This window comes from Eptatretus burgeri, chromosome 6, assembly GCF_056783735.1.
Source record: "Eptatretus burgeri isolate ZD-2024b chromosome 6, Ebu_testis_v1, whole genome shotgun sequence".
Classification (NCBI taxonomy): domain Eukaryota; kingdom Metazoa; phylum Chordata; class Myxini; order Myxiniformes; family Myxinidae; genus Eptatretus; species Eptatretus burgeri.
In genome coordinates this window covers 27,537,230-27,557,655 of record NC_140966.1, presented here as the reverse complement: position 1 = coordinate 27,557,655, position 20,426 = coordinate 27,537,230, and the positions used below count along the sequence as shown (strand labels likewise).

General features: G+C 40.4%; 1 protein-coding gene across 5 annotated transcripts in view; it reads left to right on the top strand.

Annotated features, from left to right (window-relative positions):
* LOC147024432 (receptor-type tyrosine-protein phosphatase delta-like) overlaps window positions 1–20,426 on the top strand; it is an 881,646-nt gene that overhangs the window by 215,652 nt on the left and 645,568 nt on the right. For all 5 annotated transcript variants that reach the window (XM_085884376.1, XM_085884379.1, XM_085884375.1 and 2 more), the window contains one exon: window positions 1–157. This exon is cut by the window's left edge and continues 23 nt beyond it. In XM_085884376.1, coding sequence (XP_085740502.1) covers window positions 67–157 — 91 coding nt within the window. In that variant the 5' untranslated portion in view covers window positions 1–66. The remainder of the gene's footprint in view (window positions 158–20,426) is intronic.

Here is a 20,426-nt window from a genome sequence, read left to right as displayed (position 1 = left end):
GATTGACCTGAGCTGCAGGTGCCCCCAGGGAAGCAATTGCACTGCCTCAAGAGCTCGGCTTCAACCATGATGCCTCTGCTTATCCATAGGCTTGGTTTCCTGCCCAGCTCCATCATTTTGTCCCTGTTGTATCCAACTGCCAGTGTCTTCGGGGAGTGTGAGTCAATATCGTATGCATAATCCACCTCCACGCACTACTGATATATTATTTGTTTTTGTTTATATATCTGTCAATGCTCTAAATTGGAATGGCATAATATCTGCTTTTTTGGTCTGCATACTATATTGTGTTTTACTTGGAAAAACCAGTGACCCTACCGACTTACTTCAGCTCACCTTCATTCTGTGAAGGTTCTGTTGGAGCACCATTGTTGACCTTTCATTGGATGTACTTGTACATTATAAACAACCTTTAACTGTATCAACTCGAAATGTCAAAACAAAACTTGTATTATGTCGTCATACGTTTGTGTCATTTCCTGCATTATGAAGACTTGTAATTTCCAAAAATCCACCACGTTTTCTTGTGACATCTGAGAATGAGTGCAACTTTATTTTGAGAAATGAGTGATATACTTTCATCAGATTTCATGTGAATTTGTTTTGAGGGTGTTTTGCCTGTTTGAAGGGGTTGGCCACAACTTGTGGAATCTATGACTGAATATGTTGTCATTGGCATATTCTGTCGTGAAGCTTTCATTGATGAAACTGATCCGTGTGTGTGTGTGTGTGTGTGTGTGTGTGTGTGTGTGTGTGTGTGTGTGTGTGTGTGTGTGTGTATAATTTTTTTTGTTTTGTTTTGTTAATCGGATGTGGGGTAGAATGCTCGCTATTGGAGATGAACCAAAACCAAACTTGACAGAAGTTCTAGTTTGCATACCTTTGAGTTCCTAGAATTAGCTTTGCTGTCAATCAAGTTGTTTTAACACTAAACGATGACAAGTTTCTGTGTACCCAGTTTGCAATGTTTGAGTATGGCTGATCTCAACTATCCTTCACTTCTTCATTTTAATTTCCCTCTTATATCTTTTTCACCTTTCCTAAATATTTCTGCACATGTCTCATCTTTGTTGTAATATGTTCTCTCTCACTTTTAGTTGAACGGTAGCTTTATGTATGTTAACTTGTCTCATAAGGAATCCTTCCTGGAATATATTTGCCTTGAATGCGATTGATCCAAAAGCACGAACAGTGCATCTCGAGTTGTAAATGAGCAAAACAAAATAGATGTCTCCTTTATATTTGGGATTGTTTTTCCACTTTTTGGGGATGCAGAACAATGCATGGGGTTTGAGATATGAAAACTTGGTGAAAAGATAATGGTAACACTTTTACATTAATAGATTAATAGAAGTCATTAACTACATGTATATATTATCATTACACCGTGAATTCTGGATGTTTGACTTTTTATTATGTTTGTACATGGGAGACATTGGTTGTGTTATTAATTTTGAACTCTGGAAACTTTGATTTACCTTCCAACCATTTTTACTGCATGGATTATGCACATCTTGCATCTTTTTATGACCTGGTGATGTTTCACAATTCCACTGATTAACATTCCACAAGAATAGTCAATCAAGTTGTATATGCTCTTCCTTCAGTATGATTGTAACTCGAAGACTTTTTATATTTTATATTGAAAAAAGTCTTAGAATTACAATCCCAAGAAAGGATAACTAACTCATTGTGCCATGGCAACACTTATTGTTTGAATAAACATACGGGACATTAAATAGACTAACGTTCTCAACATTTATACTCAAGATGTTGATGACTGTAGTTGTTTCCTTAATCAAAGAAAGCCATTTGAGTGCCAATGTTTATACCAATCTCTGCATCTGATCATTAAAAAGTACAAGCTTTTCTGGCTTTATGTAGGTTGACAAAGAAGATCCTGCTTCTCACTGCAGCCCCAATATGATACCTCTCCCTGCAGTGTTATCGGTGTGAGAACATTGCATTCCTCGACTTTATAGGACTGCTACCCTCCCCCCCTCCAGCCCTTCCGCCCATGCTCGGGTGACCTATAAATTGAGAATGAAATGTTCTTGTACCTATAACACTGGAGTGTGCCCTATCCTTTAGGGGACTGTAGTGAGGAGTAGGATCTACTCTGTCAGCCTGCACAAAGCCGAAGAACTTGTGCTTTTTTAACCTTTAAAATTATCCCAGCTGCCTTACCAGAGCTGCTTCTGTGAACCGCAGACAGGATAGTGTATGAAAAACATATGCACTATTGGTCAGGATATTTGTTGAAATAGTAACTGTCATATGTTTCTTCTACCACAACAGTTAACAAATGAGTTATATTCTGTATTTAATATATACTACTATATGTGTACCACTACCTTGGATATATTTTTGTTCATGAATTCATCCAACATATTAACTCAAATGAATTCTGCAGTTTTTACTGCAAACTGTTTGCGTCTCATCAGGTCCTGATCGATCCAGCAAATGAAAACACCAAGATTTGACTATTAATTTGGTCTGTAGTTGCATCATTCCTGAGGCCTTTTACAAAAAAACCTTTCTCCCATAAATTGGGGCCTAAATTTAGAATTTTGTCAGGATACTGGCACAGAATGTCCTATTTTTTTGTAAAGTATGATGGAGTCTTTAATGACCACACATGGAATTATGGGTGTTCGCAGATTTGACAGCCAGCTTTATTTGCCTTGATGCTTCAGTTTAAATAAAAGCACCATGGTGATGATTTGCAATTGAATCCTATTTTGTGTATTCCAATTACAGCGATGAACTGCAATAACCATGCAGTTGAGCAATGTTGAAATTGTTTTAATAATTATCTGATTTACAGGGAAATAGCTTAAAAAGGATAGTTTGAGAAGATGGACAGAAAACACGTGAGATGGAAGTTGGTAGGTCAGCTGACTTCTAAAGAATGGTGGCTCCATACATTTCGATCCACCTGTATAAAATATCGTAAATGTATTTGGGAAATTAAATATCTGTGGAGAAAGTATCTAGAATTGACAACAAGAGCAGCCACGATGAAGATCATGGTTATACTTGAGGGTTAGGATTAGGGCTGGCCTCAGAATTTTGAGCCAAAGAGTAATTATTATCATTTAAGTGTGCTATGTTCATTACACGTAAATTACTGAATGTTTTTTGTCATTTTCTTTCCCCTTACCCACCTCTTCTCCTTGGGCTTCTGTTCATCAAATGTTGATGAACTATTTAATTGATATTCATGAAATGACCTACATTTATCTTTCCTTGCCTTTCTTCCTTCTGCTTTTGTTCTGTCTGTACTTGTTTTCTCTTTTCATCTTTCCATTCATACTTTTATTTTAGTCTTTCTTATTTAAACCCTTGCAAGTCAATTTTTAGTTTCATGGTGTCCTTCATGGTGGACCCTTGCATTCATGGTGTCCTGAAGCTTGTAAGGTTATATTTTCACAGGTTTCATGTTATCCCTTTTTCTCCTGTTGATGAAGGAGTCTCTTACTGGTGTTCGGTCAGATAATGCTGGGTAAGTATGGTTACTGACTTTGGGGACAAATTGATGGTAGTTGTGAATGTGGGTTTGGCGATTGGTGCCTTTGTTAGAGATTGTGCTTTGAATCTTGCCTATGAGTTTCCATTTTGTAGACAATTTCACATTATGCCAAATGGCACTACCATCTCAATACAGACCAGCAGCATATGCATCTTACTCAACAGATTTATAAAGGATCAGATAGTTATCTGATCCATGGAAGATGCCATTTAATCCTGGCAAGTGTCCCGTTCTCATCTTGGCTCTCTGAAGGAACATCTAGTGAACCCACCTATCTACTTCAAAGATATGTCACTTGAAAATTTCAATCCCTCAAACTTCTGGGCCACACCATGAACCACGACTTTTACTGGACAGATCAAATATCAAAACTGGCCTTCAAAGCCACATCACAGACTGGCCATCATACATCGTTTCAAATCCTTCCTTGGAAAATCTAAACGTCTCACAAGTGACAAGGCCCTTGTCTGGAACTCGGTGGAGGACTGTTCTCCATTATGGGTTGGTGCCCAAACTTCACACCTGTCTTTGATGGATGCTGTGAAATTCAAAGCTCTTAACAAACATTATTGGCATCTACCACAAAGAATCAGAAGCATGAGGCCTATTGCTCTCATCGTAGAAAGGTTGCTGACCTCTGTTTTTCTCAGTGCCTTCCTTCTGGGCTCAGCCTTCCGTCCCCCCCTAACCCCCCCCCAATCCTGGAGGCCCGACAGGATTCACCCATTCTTCCACTATAAACCATCCCCTTGTTAACCTTACAAATTACTAGCTTATTGCATGCTCACCTCCACTGTTTTTTTTTTTTTTCCTCCTATCTGTGGAACCGCCTCCTTCAGCCAGCACAAACCCACTCTTCCCTCCAGGGCTTCATGATAACAGTACATCACCATCTTATGTCATCTTACCTCCCCAGACCTACCCTTCTTACCCCTTTTGCTTCTCTCACCTCTACTCTCCTTTTTTTCTGTTTATCCATCCATCTGCCTCATCGTCGTGTCTGGTTGTTTTCCAGATAATACACAATCATGACGCTACCCTTCTGTCATCCATCACCTGGCTATTCCTTTCATGAGCCAATACTTTGTAAACGGCAGAAAAAAAATGCAATTGTGCTAAATTTTCTTCTTTGTCAAAAATCGTTTCCTCCTTTGTAGAATACCATTAAATTTAATGATGCTTGATTTTACTTGTATTGCTGCCGTTAAACCATCCAGAAAACGTTTTTATTTGAAGAGACCCATGGTGGAAGAAGTTCCCTGGTTGGTGTACTAAATTTGAAGTTGGCATATTCTAAGTAATCTTCATATTTTGGGAGATGCAGATGGAAGGAGAGTCCATGTGGAAGTCATCTGCAGGGAAAGAGTGACATTTGTTGATTGATTTGGGACATTTTAGCCATTTTGCTGACAGATTATCTCACGTAATAGGTTTTGTTCCATCTCATTCCTTCATGATGTTTGAACATCGGAAGCAAAGACGAGCATGGCCATATGAGTGGGCACTGTAACACCCATACAATGTTTTGAATATCATTTCACGCACACATGCTCATCAGCCTTCCTCTTCATTGAAAGAAGTAATTCGAAGTTTGTTCAATCATATTTTTGGGGTCAAAAGTGCTTCAAAATATGGTGACGTCATAATTTAGAAGAAAGTGTCATCATGAACTTTATTCAGAGTTCATTATTGTGACTTGACATGGTTGGCTAAATGCAATCCTTTGCCATGTCAGTGAATGCTACTAATGGATATGTGTCCTGCTGTGTGCCTTAATGTGGCCTATTATGAAGCAGAGACAGTGAATAATTTCTGAAGCAAATTTGCTTGTATCTAAAATATGTTGTGTAGAAGATTCAAACAGATGGTCAGGGATGGAAATTGTTTTATAATTTGAGATCCTTTTGCTTGACAATGCAGGTCAACCTGTTTGGCTTTCCCATCCTGAACCCAGGCTTATGATGTGGGGAACCTAACTTAAAATTCTACATACTATATGTATTTGTCCATTGTTGACAATGTTGACAATGTTGTGTATATATATATATATATATATATATATATATATATATATATATATATATATATATATATATATATATATATATATATATATATATATATATAGATATATATATATATATATATATATATATATATATATATATATATATATATATATATATATATATATATACAATGTCAACATTGACAATGTTGACAATGTCCATTGTTGACTGCCTTACTGTCGGTTCATATATCCTCACTTACTTTTCCATAAGCCTCAATCTGAGAGAGAGACAGACAGACAGAGACAGACAGAGACAGACAGAGACAGAGAAAAAAAAATCTATAATTCATGGTCAGTACAATGTCTCCTAATGTCCTTGTCCTCCATATGATTTATGGACAAGGTTGCCCATGAGCCCAAGATAAATGTAAAAATAAAAGTGTAAATAAAATTGATTGTTAATAGTATTAACAACTTAATTCAGGAACAAGTTTCTGCATGCTGAGGAAGTAATAATCTTTAGATTCAGTTTTTACTTCTCCATACTCAAGGAGAAATGGCATTCTTGAGTTGCATTTGTTCAATGTATGGGGAGGAAGGATTTTGTTGCATTCGTCTTCCAGGATGTTTCCTTGGCTGACTAATTTTGTTTGGAGCCCTCGTTTTTCTTTATAATGCTTTATAATTCCTTTGTCTGTTCTTCATACATGTTTGCTGTTGTTTTTTTTAACGATTTATTTCAAAAAATAGAGGCAGAAAGTGATATTTAGCAAAGGTTTTATATCAACTTAGAGTGAGAATCCATGTGAGAAATATGCATGCTGCCCTTTTTGGGTCGTGTTCCATTAAGATGTCTCGATAAAGATGTGTTCGAAGAATGCAACACAGAAACTGAACCATCTTTCAGCTTTGGTGATTCCTGGTACCCTACTTACTGTGTGATATCAAATGGTTTACACATTGCCCTGTAAGCTCTGCATATTAAGCTGATTGTCTTACTGATTGCTCCTGAAGTCAGAAGCATGTATAAGACTTGTGCTTAATATGTTGAATTGCATAATTCTCACAGTTAGTCTTTGGAGAGATCACTCCTTTTCTCTCAGTCATGCCCTGGTTAATATGTGTGCTGTTGGATATCTCTATGTGTGTGTTTCAGAAGGTGGAACGGAACCCTCTCCCCCCCCCCCCCCCCCCGCTCCCCAGGACTCAAGGTATCCACCTCCATAGCTGGCTTTCAATTGTGTGTATGTATGTATATATATATATATTTATATATATATATATATGTATATATATATATATATGTATATAAATACTGTACTGTATATATATTTACATCTATATATATATATATATATATATACTGTACTGTGTATGTATATATATATATATATATATATATATATATATATATATATATATATATATATATATATATATATATATACATATATACTCTACTGTATATATATATATATATATACATATATACTCTACTGTATATATATATACATATATACTCTACTGTATATATATATATATATATATATATATATATATATATATATATATATATATATATATATATATATATATATATATATATATATATATATATATATATATATATATATATATATATATATATATATATATATATATATATATATATATATATATATATATATATATATATATATATATATATATATATATATATATATATATATATATATATATATATATATATATATATATATATATATATATATATATATATATATATATATATATATATATATGTGTATATATATATACATATATATATATATATATATATATATATATATATATATATATACGTGTATATATATATATATACATATATATATATATATATATATATATATATATATATATATATATATATATATATATATATATATATATATATATATATATATATATATATATATATATATATATATATACGTGTATATATATCTTCTTCTTCTTCTTTCGGCTGCTCCCGTTAGGGGTCGCCACAGCGGATCATCTGTATGATCCGCATAGTGATTTGGCACATGTTTTACACCGGATGCCCTTCCTGACGCAACCCTGGTCGCCTCTTACGACACAGGGACATGGTACACCTATTTTATCGGGGTATACACCGGCCCAGGATACTGGTACTCATTTCGCCGACCTCGGAAGGATGACAGGCTGAGTCAACCCCCTGGTGTATTAATTCAGTGGTTCAACGGGGCTTGAACTCAGGACCTCTTGGATCCCAAGCCGCTGCCCTAACCACTGCGCCAACACCAGGCTCACGTGTATATATATATATATATATATATACATATATATATATATATATATATATATATATATATATATATATATATATATATATATATATATATATATATATATATATATATATATATACATACATACATACATACACATAGTTATGGATCGGGGTCTGTTATCATGAGAGAGATCCTCAGGCCTCCATACGACCTCTGGTACTGAGGCTGCCAGCCACAGATAACTCTGCGGTCTGATGGGTTGCTAGACAACTCTGGCCACCAATTAAAACTGCCGAACTTGCAGGGTTTTCCCTCCTTGGTTATGCATTATCTTACCATTGGTATGGCAACCCTAATTAGGGGTCATGCCCTCAACAGTCACCCGTCTATCATGTATGGCCAAGCAAACCGTGGATTGCTGTTCGATAATCACAGAACCAATCACTGGGGCAAAACTTCCTGTCGAACTAAACTTACACACGATGTTGGACTAATGGTGGAAATGACAAAAGCGAGGAGGCTGGAAACGTTTACATTTCAACCAATATATTGGATTCGCTATAAATGCTAGATATCCCTTATTGTCGGGTTTTCCGTGTGTGTGTGTGTGTGTGTGTGTGTGTGTGTGTGTGTGTGTGTGTGTGTGTCTGCAACGTGAGGCTCCACAGCACAAACCAGCGAACCGATTTTGATGAAACTTTGCCAACATGTGCAGTATTTGTTGGGAATGTGCGTGTTTGAATTTCATTGCCTAGCAACCACCCGTTGCTGTGCAGCGGCCGAAAAACCGTGTACAGTATTTTCAATACTTGTCCTTCAGTTTTGAATGTAGAGAAACGAGACTTCGGAATTAAACACTTCGAGATATTTAGAAAATTTTACTTGAGCCGATTTTTGATTGAGGTTTTATTTTTCAAATGGTAGTCCTTCAAAAATCAGGTGTCTATTCACCGTCACCTTTTATGAGGGGCTGAGGAAAGTGGGCGGAGCTTAGGGAAAGTGGACGTGGTTGATGAAAAGTGGGAGTGGTGTAGGAAAGTGGGAGTGGTGTAGGAGAGTGGGCGTGGCTTATGGAAAGTGGGCGTGGCTTATTAAAAATATTGTGTGGCTCAGGAGGTGTGGTCAAACAAGAGCATTGAGAGAAGTTTATCGGGTTTTCCGTGTGTGTGTGTGTGTGTGTGTGTGTGTGTGTGTGTGTGTGTGTGTGTGTGTGTGTGCAACGCGAGGCTCCACAGCACAAACCAGCAAACAGATTATTTTTCAAATGGTAGTCCTTCAAAAATAGGGTGTCTATTTACCGTCATTTTTTATGAGGAGTGCCAGTTGGCAAAATACGCAATAGGAAAAATCTTGCCAGGCAGAGGAACAATTGTATGTGAACCAATACGTCGTGGCAATGAATCTTCGTCGGTGGATCAGTCAGAATGAAAAGCATCGTATCCAGCGCTTCGATCCTAGCGAATCTCTCGTCGCCTGCCGGCTTGTTTATTCAATAAGCACAACAAGATTTATTCAATCGACAATGGAAGGTATTTACGAGAGCAATCATGAGCATGTATTGACAATGAATGGACAGAAATCACGATGAAGAGGCACAAGAGAAAAGTAATTATTCTTGATGCTTTGAGAGCCCATTTACATGTTCTTAATTATGCAAGACACAGGACATGGCCATCAATCATTCCGGAAAATGCAGAGAGGAAGAAGAGAGTACTTAGAATGCAGAGTGTAGCATGGGTACGGCTCCTCACCTGACACACACGGGTAAGCTCGTACTATATTCAAACCTGTGCAGCAAGCATCGTGCAAGCTCTTACCATGTGCAAACCCACTGCAGCATGCAAGCTTGTACCACATGCAGACTCGCACAGCATGCTGCACGTAAGCTCGTACCACATGCAGACCCATGCAGTGTGCAAGCTCATACCACGTGCAGACCCACGCAGCATGCAAGCTCCCACTTGATGGCTCTCACGGTCCGAACAGGAAGACGTGAGCACAGGCTTGTCCAAAGGTGGGAAGGAGTGCTTGAGGGACAAGAGCTAGATGAATCAAAAGTTCCGGCACATGAGACGTGTTGAAAGCGCAGTCAAAACCACTCCTGACAGAGAACACGATTTGAGATGTCCCATAAAATAAGAAGTATTGAGCGTCGAAGCACTTGGCAGATCGAGATGCTTGGTCGATCGAGATGTGTGGTAGATCGGATACTTGGTGCACAAGAGTGCTTGCCGGTCCATGAGTAAAGGCTGCTTGAATGGCTCTTATTCAGAGTCTCTTTGTGGACGTCCACTCTCCTATGCAGGTTAAGACCATCTGCCCTCACAACCAACTTGATTCACTCATTTGCACATCCACTCTCCTTCAGAGGTCAATCTGATCTGCTCTGCACGGAGGTTTAGCTGCTCTGCCTTCCGCAACTGACTTCACTTGGTTTCACATCCTCTCATGACGGAGGTCAAACTGATCTGCTCTCACAACCAATGAGGGATGGGGTTGTTGTTTCTATTGAAGGCACGATTACGTCAACTTGAACGATGACAACAGTTGCAGCGAACCGCTGCAGCGTTAACTATTCTTTAGCTGTTACTGTGTTTTTTTGCAAGTATTAAATAGAACGAAGAGACCATTGCAGGGCTCATGATTGCCTCAATTGTGGCCAAATGGGGGCTTTTGCAAGAATTGAAAAGAATGAGTCTTTATTTTCCACGTCTGATTAAGAATCTTTTGTATGAGTCACCAGGTAATTCTGGTCCATTATTTCGAACTAATATGTGATTCATGACATGTAGACTAGTCATAGGCGTTTGGTTTTGAATGTAGAATGGAAAAGGAGGGAGGGAGTGGTTTGAAGGGCAAATAACCGGATTGCAAAGAAACTTGCTATTTTGCCCTGATGATGTCCTAATAAGGGCGAAACCAGTCGGTTCCTGCATTTTCATTCACTTGGACCAGCTTCTGAGCACACTGCACCTTCGATCCTCCTCTTTCTTATCACCCTCTCTGTCCTCCGCCCCTGGGGCGTTTCCTCCTCACCCCCAAACCCAGGAAGGTGGGGCTTCTCCTTCTGTGGGCCTGGCTTGGAATATAAAAGCATAGGAAAATCACAGAGGGTGATCACGTACACAGAGGGTAAGCTCATTAACTCTTACCACCTTTCGTGTGGTGACACGTAACACTTTAGCTGACAAATTCCCTGACTTATTTGCATAGTGGTGCTTCTACCTGTCCACGGACCATGCTACACTGTACAATCCAATCTGTACTATTAAATCAGTTCATCTACCCCCATAATCATAACAATACATAATGGTTATATAGCTCAAATAATTCCAAATACACCTCCACCCCCCAAAGAAGAAAATGCCATGGTTGAACAAAAATGTTTTTTTTCTTCAAAATTTGATGGAATTAAACAAAACTTGCACGGGCATAATTTCACGGTGTCCACATGAATCCCTGCAATTTTCAGCTTCCTCGGTCAAATCCTTTCAGAAGAGTAGATGATGCATACATTGTACTTTTTTTTTTGTATACCTTGTCGAGGCTCTTATGAGAGATAACACAACGCACAGCAAGGGGGGCATGAGACAAGAGGGACGGAGTGGGAAGGACAAAACAGTGTGGAACGGAGACATTATGAGACATTTCCCTCCATTACACTCACATTTAGATGTAGGATTAATGAACTGGGTGTATTTTTAATGCATACAGATATTGAGGCTTGTAAGAGAGCAGAAAACAGAGTGAAGGGTCAGAAGACAGACAGTTGGACGAAGGGGAAATGGACAAAAACACATGGATGTACTACAGATTGAGAGAAGTTGCAGGTAATGGAGTGGCAGAGAGTATTATCATTTTCTCCTCGTATTTATACCTTCATTTCTATTTCGAATGGCTTCTAAATGCTTATGACTTTGCGCTGTTGTACTTTTTAAGCATATCATTTTGCACACATTTAAACGGGCGGCCATTTTTGTCCTGTGCCATATCCATACATATGCAGTACTATTGCACTCCATGATTTTACGTCTCCATGTTTCAGCAGATGATTCAATAAATTTTTCTGCTCTTAACATCATGGTGCTACACATTTATTTTTCTGATTTCTGCACATTATCATTGCATAAGCTAGTTTATCTTGCTGACAATAACTTCTTATCAAAACTTTGTGTTACTTCTGGATCTTTAATCTGACAAACTCAAGTACACCTGATGTTCAGTTGAAGTATTTATTGGCTTATGCTGCATTCGCACAGTAATCTCATACATATGATGTATAATTACCTCTGCCATCGAAGGTGAAGGAGGTCATGTTTTCACCCCTTTCTGTCTGTTTATTTGTTTGTCTGTCTGTCTGTCTGTCTGTCTGTCTGTGTGCAGGATATCTCAAAAAGTTGTGGACGGGTTCAAATGAAACTTGGTGGGCACATTGTGTGTGTGATAAGGAAGAATTGATCCAATTTTGGTGACGATCCGAATCCGGATCCGGATCCGGATCCCAGAATTTTTTTAAAGATGTTCTTCACCATTGAGAGATTGGGTCAAAAACGATATGTAGCACGATATCTGAAAAAGTTGCGGACGGCTTCGGAGGAAACTTGGTGGACAGGTTGGCTGTGTGACCATGACAAATTCATTGGATTTTGGTGAAGATCCGAATCCGGATCTGGATACAAGAATTATTTAAAGTTATTCTTTACCATTGAGAGATCGGGCCAAAAACGATATAGTACTGTATAGCATGATATTTCAAAAATGTATTGGACCCGATATGTTCTCGTGGATCAGGCTTTGCTTGGCAGAGGTATGCGCTCTACCGAGTGCCCTTCTAGTTTGAGAAGTGTCTGTTTGTTTGACATCTATTCATTCCTAAACCTCTGGAAGGAAGGAGTTGGAAATTGCTGTTTGTTCTCAGGGTGTTTACAAATTGTTTTGAGGTGATAAAAAATATTTGTGGCGCCCTGGGTTTTAGGGTGAGGGACGGAAACGAATATATGTATGTAAATGTGTATCGTATAGCGCCGTCCTGGTGGGTAGTAAAAACTTTAATAAAATACACCATGCCTCTGAATGAAAACCATTGACATGATAGTCGTGGGAGAATTATCATGCTGCTATGCATTGCCAGCAAAGTGCTTTTCAAGATAATGCTGTAAAGAATGCAATAAGAAATTTAGAAACAAGCAGGGTTCAGGAGAAAACAGGGAATCAGGGATCAGATCTTCACACAAAGAACAATAATAGAGCAATGCAATGAATGAAATAGAAGCCTTCACCTATCACTCATTGACTTTGAAAAGGCGTTCGACAGTGTGAATCGAGATGGAATGTGGAAGATACTGAGACTGTATGGAGTACCGGATAAATTTGTATGGATAATGGAGTACCTACAATGGATACCAATGATAAGTTGCAACAATAAGTTGTCATCCGAATTTGAAGTTACTACAGGGGTTAGATGAGGTTGCATGTTAGCGATTGTGCACATCCATGTTGCTGGTTGCATGATTTTCTGGGGGTGCTACTGTGCTGCTGATGTGGTGCCCTCTATTTACCAGTACACTTGTACTCATTTCGCTGACTTCGGAAGGATGACAGGCTGAGTCAACCTCACCTGGTGTTGAGTCAATGTCCGAAAGGGGCTCAAACTCAAGACCCTAAAATATTAAGCCAGCTACCTTAAGCATAAGCCAACACCAGGCTAGGTTGCATGCTGTCTCCATTACTGTTTTAGAGGTGTTGGAATGGTTGTTCCGGAAAACAAATGAGCAGAGAAGGAATGGATTACCCTGGAGGAACCAATTCGAACAGCTCGATGAACTCTGTTTGCAGATGATATCTTCCTGATGTCACAGTCTTTACATAGCAAGCAGGAAAAAGTAAATAGGCTGCAGGAGTGTGAAGTGCAACTGCGACTGAAAATTAACATAGCCAAAACAGAAAGCATGAACATACATGTCGCGCACACACCAACAACATCATTTGCAACAATTCACCAATCAGAGGGGTTGACAAGTTTACATATCTGGGGTCCATGGTTACCAAAAAAGGAGGGGGAGATGCAGATGTAGTACAACTGATGCAAAAGTCAAGGGGTGCATTCATGAAACTCAGGGAAATTTGGAAGTGAAAGAAGTATCACACTAAAACTAAGCTAAGAATGTATCTTTTATAGCAACGTGAAGTCAGTATTCCTATTTGAATGTGAATCTTGGAAAATCACCAAAGAAATAGCATGCACATTGGAGTCTTTCATTTACAGCAGTCATAAGACAATCATGAGAAGTTTCTGGCTGGACAAACAAATCGTAACAAAGCGATTAAAAGGTTAACAGCGAGGAGGAAAAACCTCATAGAAGAGATCAAAAGTAAAAGGTGGAGATGGATCAGTCATGTGTTGTGCATGGAGGATCAAGATATACCAACAAGAGCAATATGCTGGGCACCTGACGGGAAGAGAAGAGTTGGATGGCCACGAGGGACCTGTCAATGTTCTATCGAGGGAAATTAAAGAAATGAAGGTCACATGGAATAAAATTGGAACATAGGCTCCAGACTGATGAAAGTGTGAATAATCCAATGGCCTTAAAATCCAACAGCCTTACACCACCATCCCAAACTTTGCATCTCCACAATATAGTTGCACTTATGACGTTGTGGTTGCTTGTCACCAGATGTTCTCCCATCTGCACCCTCCTCCACCATCTTGGGATCATGACTTAAAAGGAGGTCAAACACTGTTCCCCTTGTGGGCTTTTCTACAAATTGGGTTGAAAAGCAATCTTGGACAAGATATAGAAAATCCACATCCCTTTTTTCCCTCGACCTGCACACAATCTATCCCCAGCAAGTAAAAATCCCCCAAAATCAAAACTCTTCAATTATCACATGCCTTTCTGAATTCTTCACATATCTATCTTTGCTGTTCTTATCTCACATTCTGAGTCCTGCAAAAGCATCCTACAAGTATCATATGATTATGTAGGTGAAGTTGCAGTGCTTTTTGTGATGGAAAGCTGAACCATAAAAATATTCAGTCACACGAATGTCAAATTATAATGAGGCAGAGGATGTGACATCAGAGTCAGTTAGTCTTCCTTAGGTCAGTTGTAGTTCATGGAAAATATCATTCAGATGTTTTGGCAGCAGTGTCACCCACTGTAAACAGTATCATGCCCTGAAACTCAAAGTTGAAGCTGATTTTGAAGGAGTCCAAGTTATTCATGGTGTTGATGAGCCAGGATGTAAATTGGCACTGGTGTCAATTAATAATGATTCAATTTGCTGCTGTTGTCAGTGAATACAGATACATGTTGGCACTGCCGTTGATTAATAAAGATCCATGATGGCACAAATGAAAATTCCTTGATGCTAGGATCAAAAACAATGCATGGAGACCCTTCCAAAAATGGATGTAGGTCCTCAATGCCAGACATGAGATCAGGGCTGTCTCTCTGGACATAGCTCAAGCTTTTGATGCAGTCTGGCATCTTCAAACTCTCTACCTATGGTATACAAGACCATCTCACTCTTGGGTTACTGACTGCCTCTTCTCTCCTATCCAACACGTGCCTCTCAACAAAATCTTGTCATCTCCTATCCCTCTAAAGGCTAGATTACCCCAAGGCAGTGCTATTATTCCCCATCCTATTCATAATCTTCAATAACAATCTCTTGGACTCTGGAAAATCCTCTTTATCAATTTGCTAATGACTTCACCCTGTGCCGTGCGTGACATCCCTCATCCTTCAGAGAGAGAGAGAGAGAGAGAGAGAGAGAGAGAGAGAGAGAGAGACCGAAGCCTCTTCCCTTCCTTCAGATCTTGATAAAATCACAAGCTGGTCAAACACTTGGAATATGTCTTTCAATCCTGACAACTCTCTCTCTCTCTCTCTCTCTCTCTCTCTCTCTCTCTCTCTCTCTCTGTCCCTCTCTCTCTCTCTCTCTCTCTGTCTCTGTCTCTGTCTCTCTGTCTCTCTCTCTGTCTCTCTCTCTGTCTCTCTCTCTGTCTCTCTCTCTGTCTCTCTCTGTCTCTCTCTGTCTCTCTGTCTCTCTCTCTCTCTCTCTCTCTCTCTCTCTCTCTCTCTCTCTCTCTCTCTCTCTCTCTCTCTCTCTCTCTCTCTCTCTCTCTCTCTCTCTCTCTCTCTCTCTCTCTCTCTCTCTCTCTCTCTCTCTCTCTCTCTCTCTCTCTCTCTCTCTCTCTCAGGACCTTCGAGAAAAAATCCCTCCATATACTTTTTTAAGTATCCTCTTGAAGAACTTCACACAAACCTCAAGATCTCGCTATCAGCCATGGGATTTGGGACAAACAACATTTAAAAGTTGGCCTCCAAAGGCCAACTTTTAACTTGGCATCCTCCATCATACAAAATCCTTCCTTGGCATGCTTGAACTCTGATCCAGCAACAAGGCCTTCATCTACAGTTTGATGGAGTACTGCTCTTCCCCCTGGGCTGGCTCCCCTGCCTTACACCTTGCTCAACTTGACGCCATGGTAACCAAGGCCTTCAAGATCATTTGAATCTCCCACCATGAAGCTAAGTCTATGGGCCTATCACTTTGCCATCGCAGACAGGTCTGTGGTCTCTTTGTATTCTTTCACCTCCTTTCTGATCTTGCACCCTCTGCCCTCTCCATGCTTTGTCCCACCCCAGGTTTCTGCAGGCACACGCCATTCACTTGCAACCCCATTCTGGTGAAACCCCCAAAATCAAGAAATCCAGAATCACTGCTCACTTCCACTCATTTGTTCCTCTTTTTCCCACCTGTGGAAGCAACTTCCACATTCTCTTCAATCGTATTCTTCCTCCCTGGCCTTCAAGATTGATGTTCACTACCTGTTCATCACCTCTATCCAAAACCATGATCTTTTCTCCCTCCATTAATCCACTCCTGCAAAAATAATTTCCAGTTTTTCCTTCCTGACAGTTTACTTCTGTATCCATCTTGTCCACACCCTGCATCTTCTACTCCTCATTCATTCCCACATCCATTGTTTGTTCATCTCTGTCTATTTTGTCCTTAGGCCCTGCTGTTGGCATTTCCTCCCACTTTCTCTGTTGTTCCTTTTGTTGTTGCATCCTGACACATTCTGTGTTCTAGCTCTTCCATGAGCCTTACTTTGAATCTAGAAAAAGATACTCGGTGAGAAAATCTAAAACGGTGTCACTCTGTGAATCCCCGACACGTTGAATAAGGGCAAGCACGCAAGGGAAGGATTAATGAACGAATCATAAAATAGGCTTTGTGCGGAACATGGAAAAACAAGAGCGAGAATTGCCTTGCAATACATGTCCCATACCAGTCCCCATGCAGAAGAAGAAACGCTATAACCACCAGTGTTTGGGTCTATTCGGCAAAATAAGAGGAACAAGTCTGGAGACTGCGATGGTTCACGAGAAATGTACACAGTTCGCCTTTTTATTTTTTGACCTTCGATGGGACGCCACGGGCAAACTGGCGGGAATCGGCAAAAACGTAAATGATGAAAGTTGTTATATTCGAAGAGCACTACTTGCATACCAACTTTCATTCGAAACAGTTGAAAACACTAGGAGCTCGATGCCCAATTTATTGATTTTTTTTTGACATTTTATAAGTTCGTGACCTTGTGACCTTGACCTTGGGACAAAAATGAAAAATCGAGCTCCGTGGGGCTATGCAGGTGCCATTGGGCTAATCAAATACCGAAACCTTGCCAGTTTCGACAAACCCCCTCGGAGAAGATGTAACTTGAAATCGGCTAACCCCTTAGGTGGAGAGCTTGCTTTCAAACCTCGAGTCAGATTCTGCAACCGGTCCAGACGGCATCAGCCCACGTGTCCTCAAAGCCTGCTCTTCTGCTCTTGCTCACCCTCTCTCTGTTCTATTCACCCTCTCATTTTCCCAAGGTCATCTGCCATCTGCTTGGAAATCTGCTAACATCACTGCCCTGCATAAAAAAGGTGCAAAAACAGATCCCTGTAACTATAGACCAATCAGCCTTCTCCCAATCATCAGCAAGGTTATGGAATCCATCATCGCTTCAGACATGAAATCCTTCCTCTTCTCCAATGGCTTGATTTCCAATCATCAATTTGGTTTCAGACCAGGTCACTCTACCCTAGATATGCTGCTACTGCTCTCCCATCAATGGATGGAGGTCCTCAATGCCAGACAGGAAATCCGAGCCGTATCCCTGGACATATCACGTGCTTTTGACACAGTCTGGCACCCTGCCCTACTCACCAAACTCTCTTCCCATGGTATTCAAGGCCATCTCCACTCATGGCTCGCAGACTTCCTCTCCTGTCGCAGTCAACGTGTGGCCCTAAATGGAGTTCTTTCATCCCCTCTTCCTGTGCAGGCTGGAGTTCCTCAAGGTAGCGTTCTGGGCCCTGTTCTTTTTCTGGTTTTCATCAATGATCTCTCGGACTCTCTGGAAAATCCTCTATTTCTCTTTGCCGATGACTCAACCCTCTGCCGTACCATCTGTCATCCCTCAGACCGGCAAGCAGCAGCTTCTTCGCTCACTGCAGATCTGGATAAAATCACAAACTGGTCCAACACGTGGAACATGTCTTTCAATCCAGACAAATCTCACACTCTCACTATGTCTCTTCGAAAGGACCGTTTACAAAAACCCCCATCCACTTTCTCAACAATCCTCTGGAAGAAGTCTTTTCTTTCAAGCTTCTGGGTCTCACTATCTGCCATGACCTTTCCTGGGAAAGTCACATTTCCAACCTTTCCTCAAAAGCCAGTCGCCGACTGGGAATCCTCCGTCGTGCAAAGTCCTTCCTCGGCCCTCTTGAGCTCCTGACCACTTACAAAGCTTTTGTCCGTAGCCTGATGGAGTACTGCTCTCCCCTCTGGGCTGGTGCTCCTGCCTCCCACCTTTCTCGACTTCACGCTGTCGAAACCAGGGCTTTTAAGATCATTGGCATCTCCCGCAATGAAGCTGAGTCTTTGGGCCTCTCACTCAATCACCGCAGGTTGGTCGGTGGTCTTTCTGTCTTCTACCGACTCCTCTCCAGCCTTGCCCCCCCTGCTCTCTCTGCGATTTGTCCCAACCACATTTCCACAGGGCGCTCAAGGTCAGCCAACAACCCCCTTCTGGTAAAACTACCAAAATCACGAATCACTGCTCATCTTCACTCTTTCATTCCTCTTTTTTCCCGCCTTTGGAATAAACTTCCTCACTCTATTCTTTCCCATTCTTCCCTCCAGGCTTTCAAAACAGCTGTTCACCACCACCTCTTATCTTCCCCCATCCAAATCCTCGATCTTTTCTACCTCCGATAATCCACCCAAGCCCACTTCCTTCAATTCTCCTGCTTTCCTTCCTGAAAGTCCCTTTAATGTCCATCTTCCCCTCGCCATGTTCCCCGTCCCATCCCCATCCCTCTCCCTTCCACAGTTCACCTGTGTCTGTTCCCCAATGTTTTGTCCCTTCCACTCCCGCCCCTCTTGTCTCATGCCTCCTTGCTGTGAGTTGTGTGTTAGCTCTCATACGAGCCTCGACCAAGGTATAAAAAAAAAAAAAAAAAAAAAAAACCCTAAAAACACATGTTTTTTGGGCGTGGCTCCGCCCATAATGGGCGCAGCACGCCCATTCTCAGGAAAACACAACGAGATCATGATATAAACCTCCCACCCAAATTTTATCAGGATCGGATCAAAACCCACGGAGCTATGCTCGGGACAGACCGACAGACAGACAGACAGACACACACCCATAACGAATATAGTGGTCACTTACTGACTCGTGAACCAAAAACTTTTCAGTTACTGATATATTTTGTAGACGAGAAACTAATAAAGACAACGAGGATAACAAACCGGAGATAAAAATTAGTTTGCTTGAACGCACAGTCGAGCTGATACCGGAACAAAAATGATGAAGAAGAACCTTCCTAACCCATTGTGTTTCATTCATTTCTAGGCTTTGCCTGTTTCATATTAAAAAAAAGTAACCTGATGTACATACATGAAGCAAAAAACACACATACGGCTTAATCACATTTGTAATACATCGTGGTTATATACCTGGGATCATTCCAATTGAACTGGGCCATGGACTAACACCAAGGCCTAAGGCCTGAGGCCTGCCCATCTGTGCTGCCTCATGTAATGGTGGCAACATGATTATATTGGGGTGGAGTCAGTCCAGCTGTCCAGCTAATTGGTGTAAAGTGGTGGGGTGGAGTCAGGGCAGCTGAATATCGACCCATGTATTTATTATACGTGATATTCTCTCAATCTAAAAAGGGCATAACTGCAGAACTTTGACGAAATATCCTGAAACAAGAACTTGTTGTGTAACTTATCATACTAAAGCCATGTACTAAGTTTCAGTCGAATGTGTTAAAGGGTATGGGAAAAAGAATTCTGAAAAACCACAGGTGGGATGAATGGACGGACCAAGAGCAAACTTATAGTCCCCTCCCATGAAACCAGCAGTGGACTAATAATCTCCCGTTAACTTTACGTGACATGACAACTGACGATCGAACACTGTCTCTCGCTCGCGGGGAAGATAGAAGTTATAGCAAGACGAAGAAGCATCATGAGGATATCCTGCTGATTG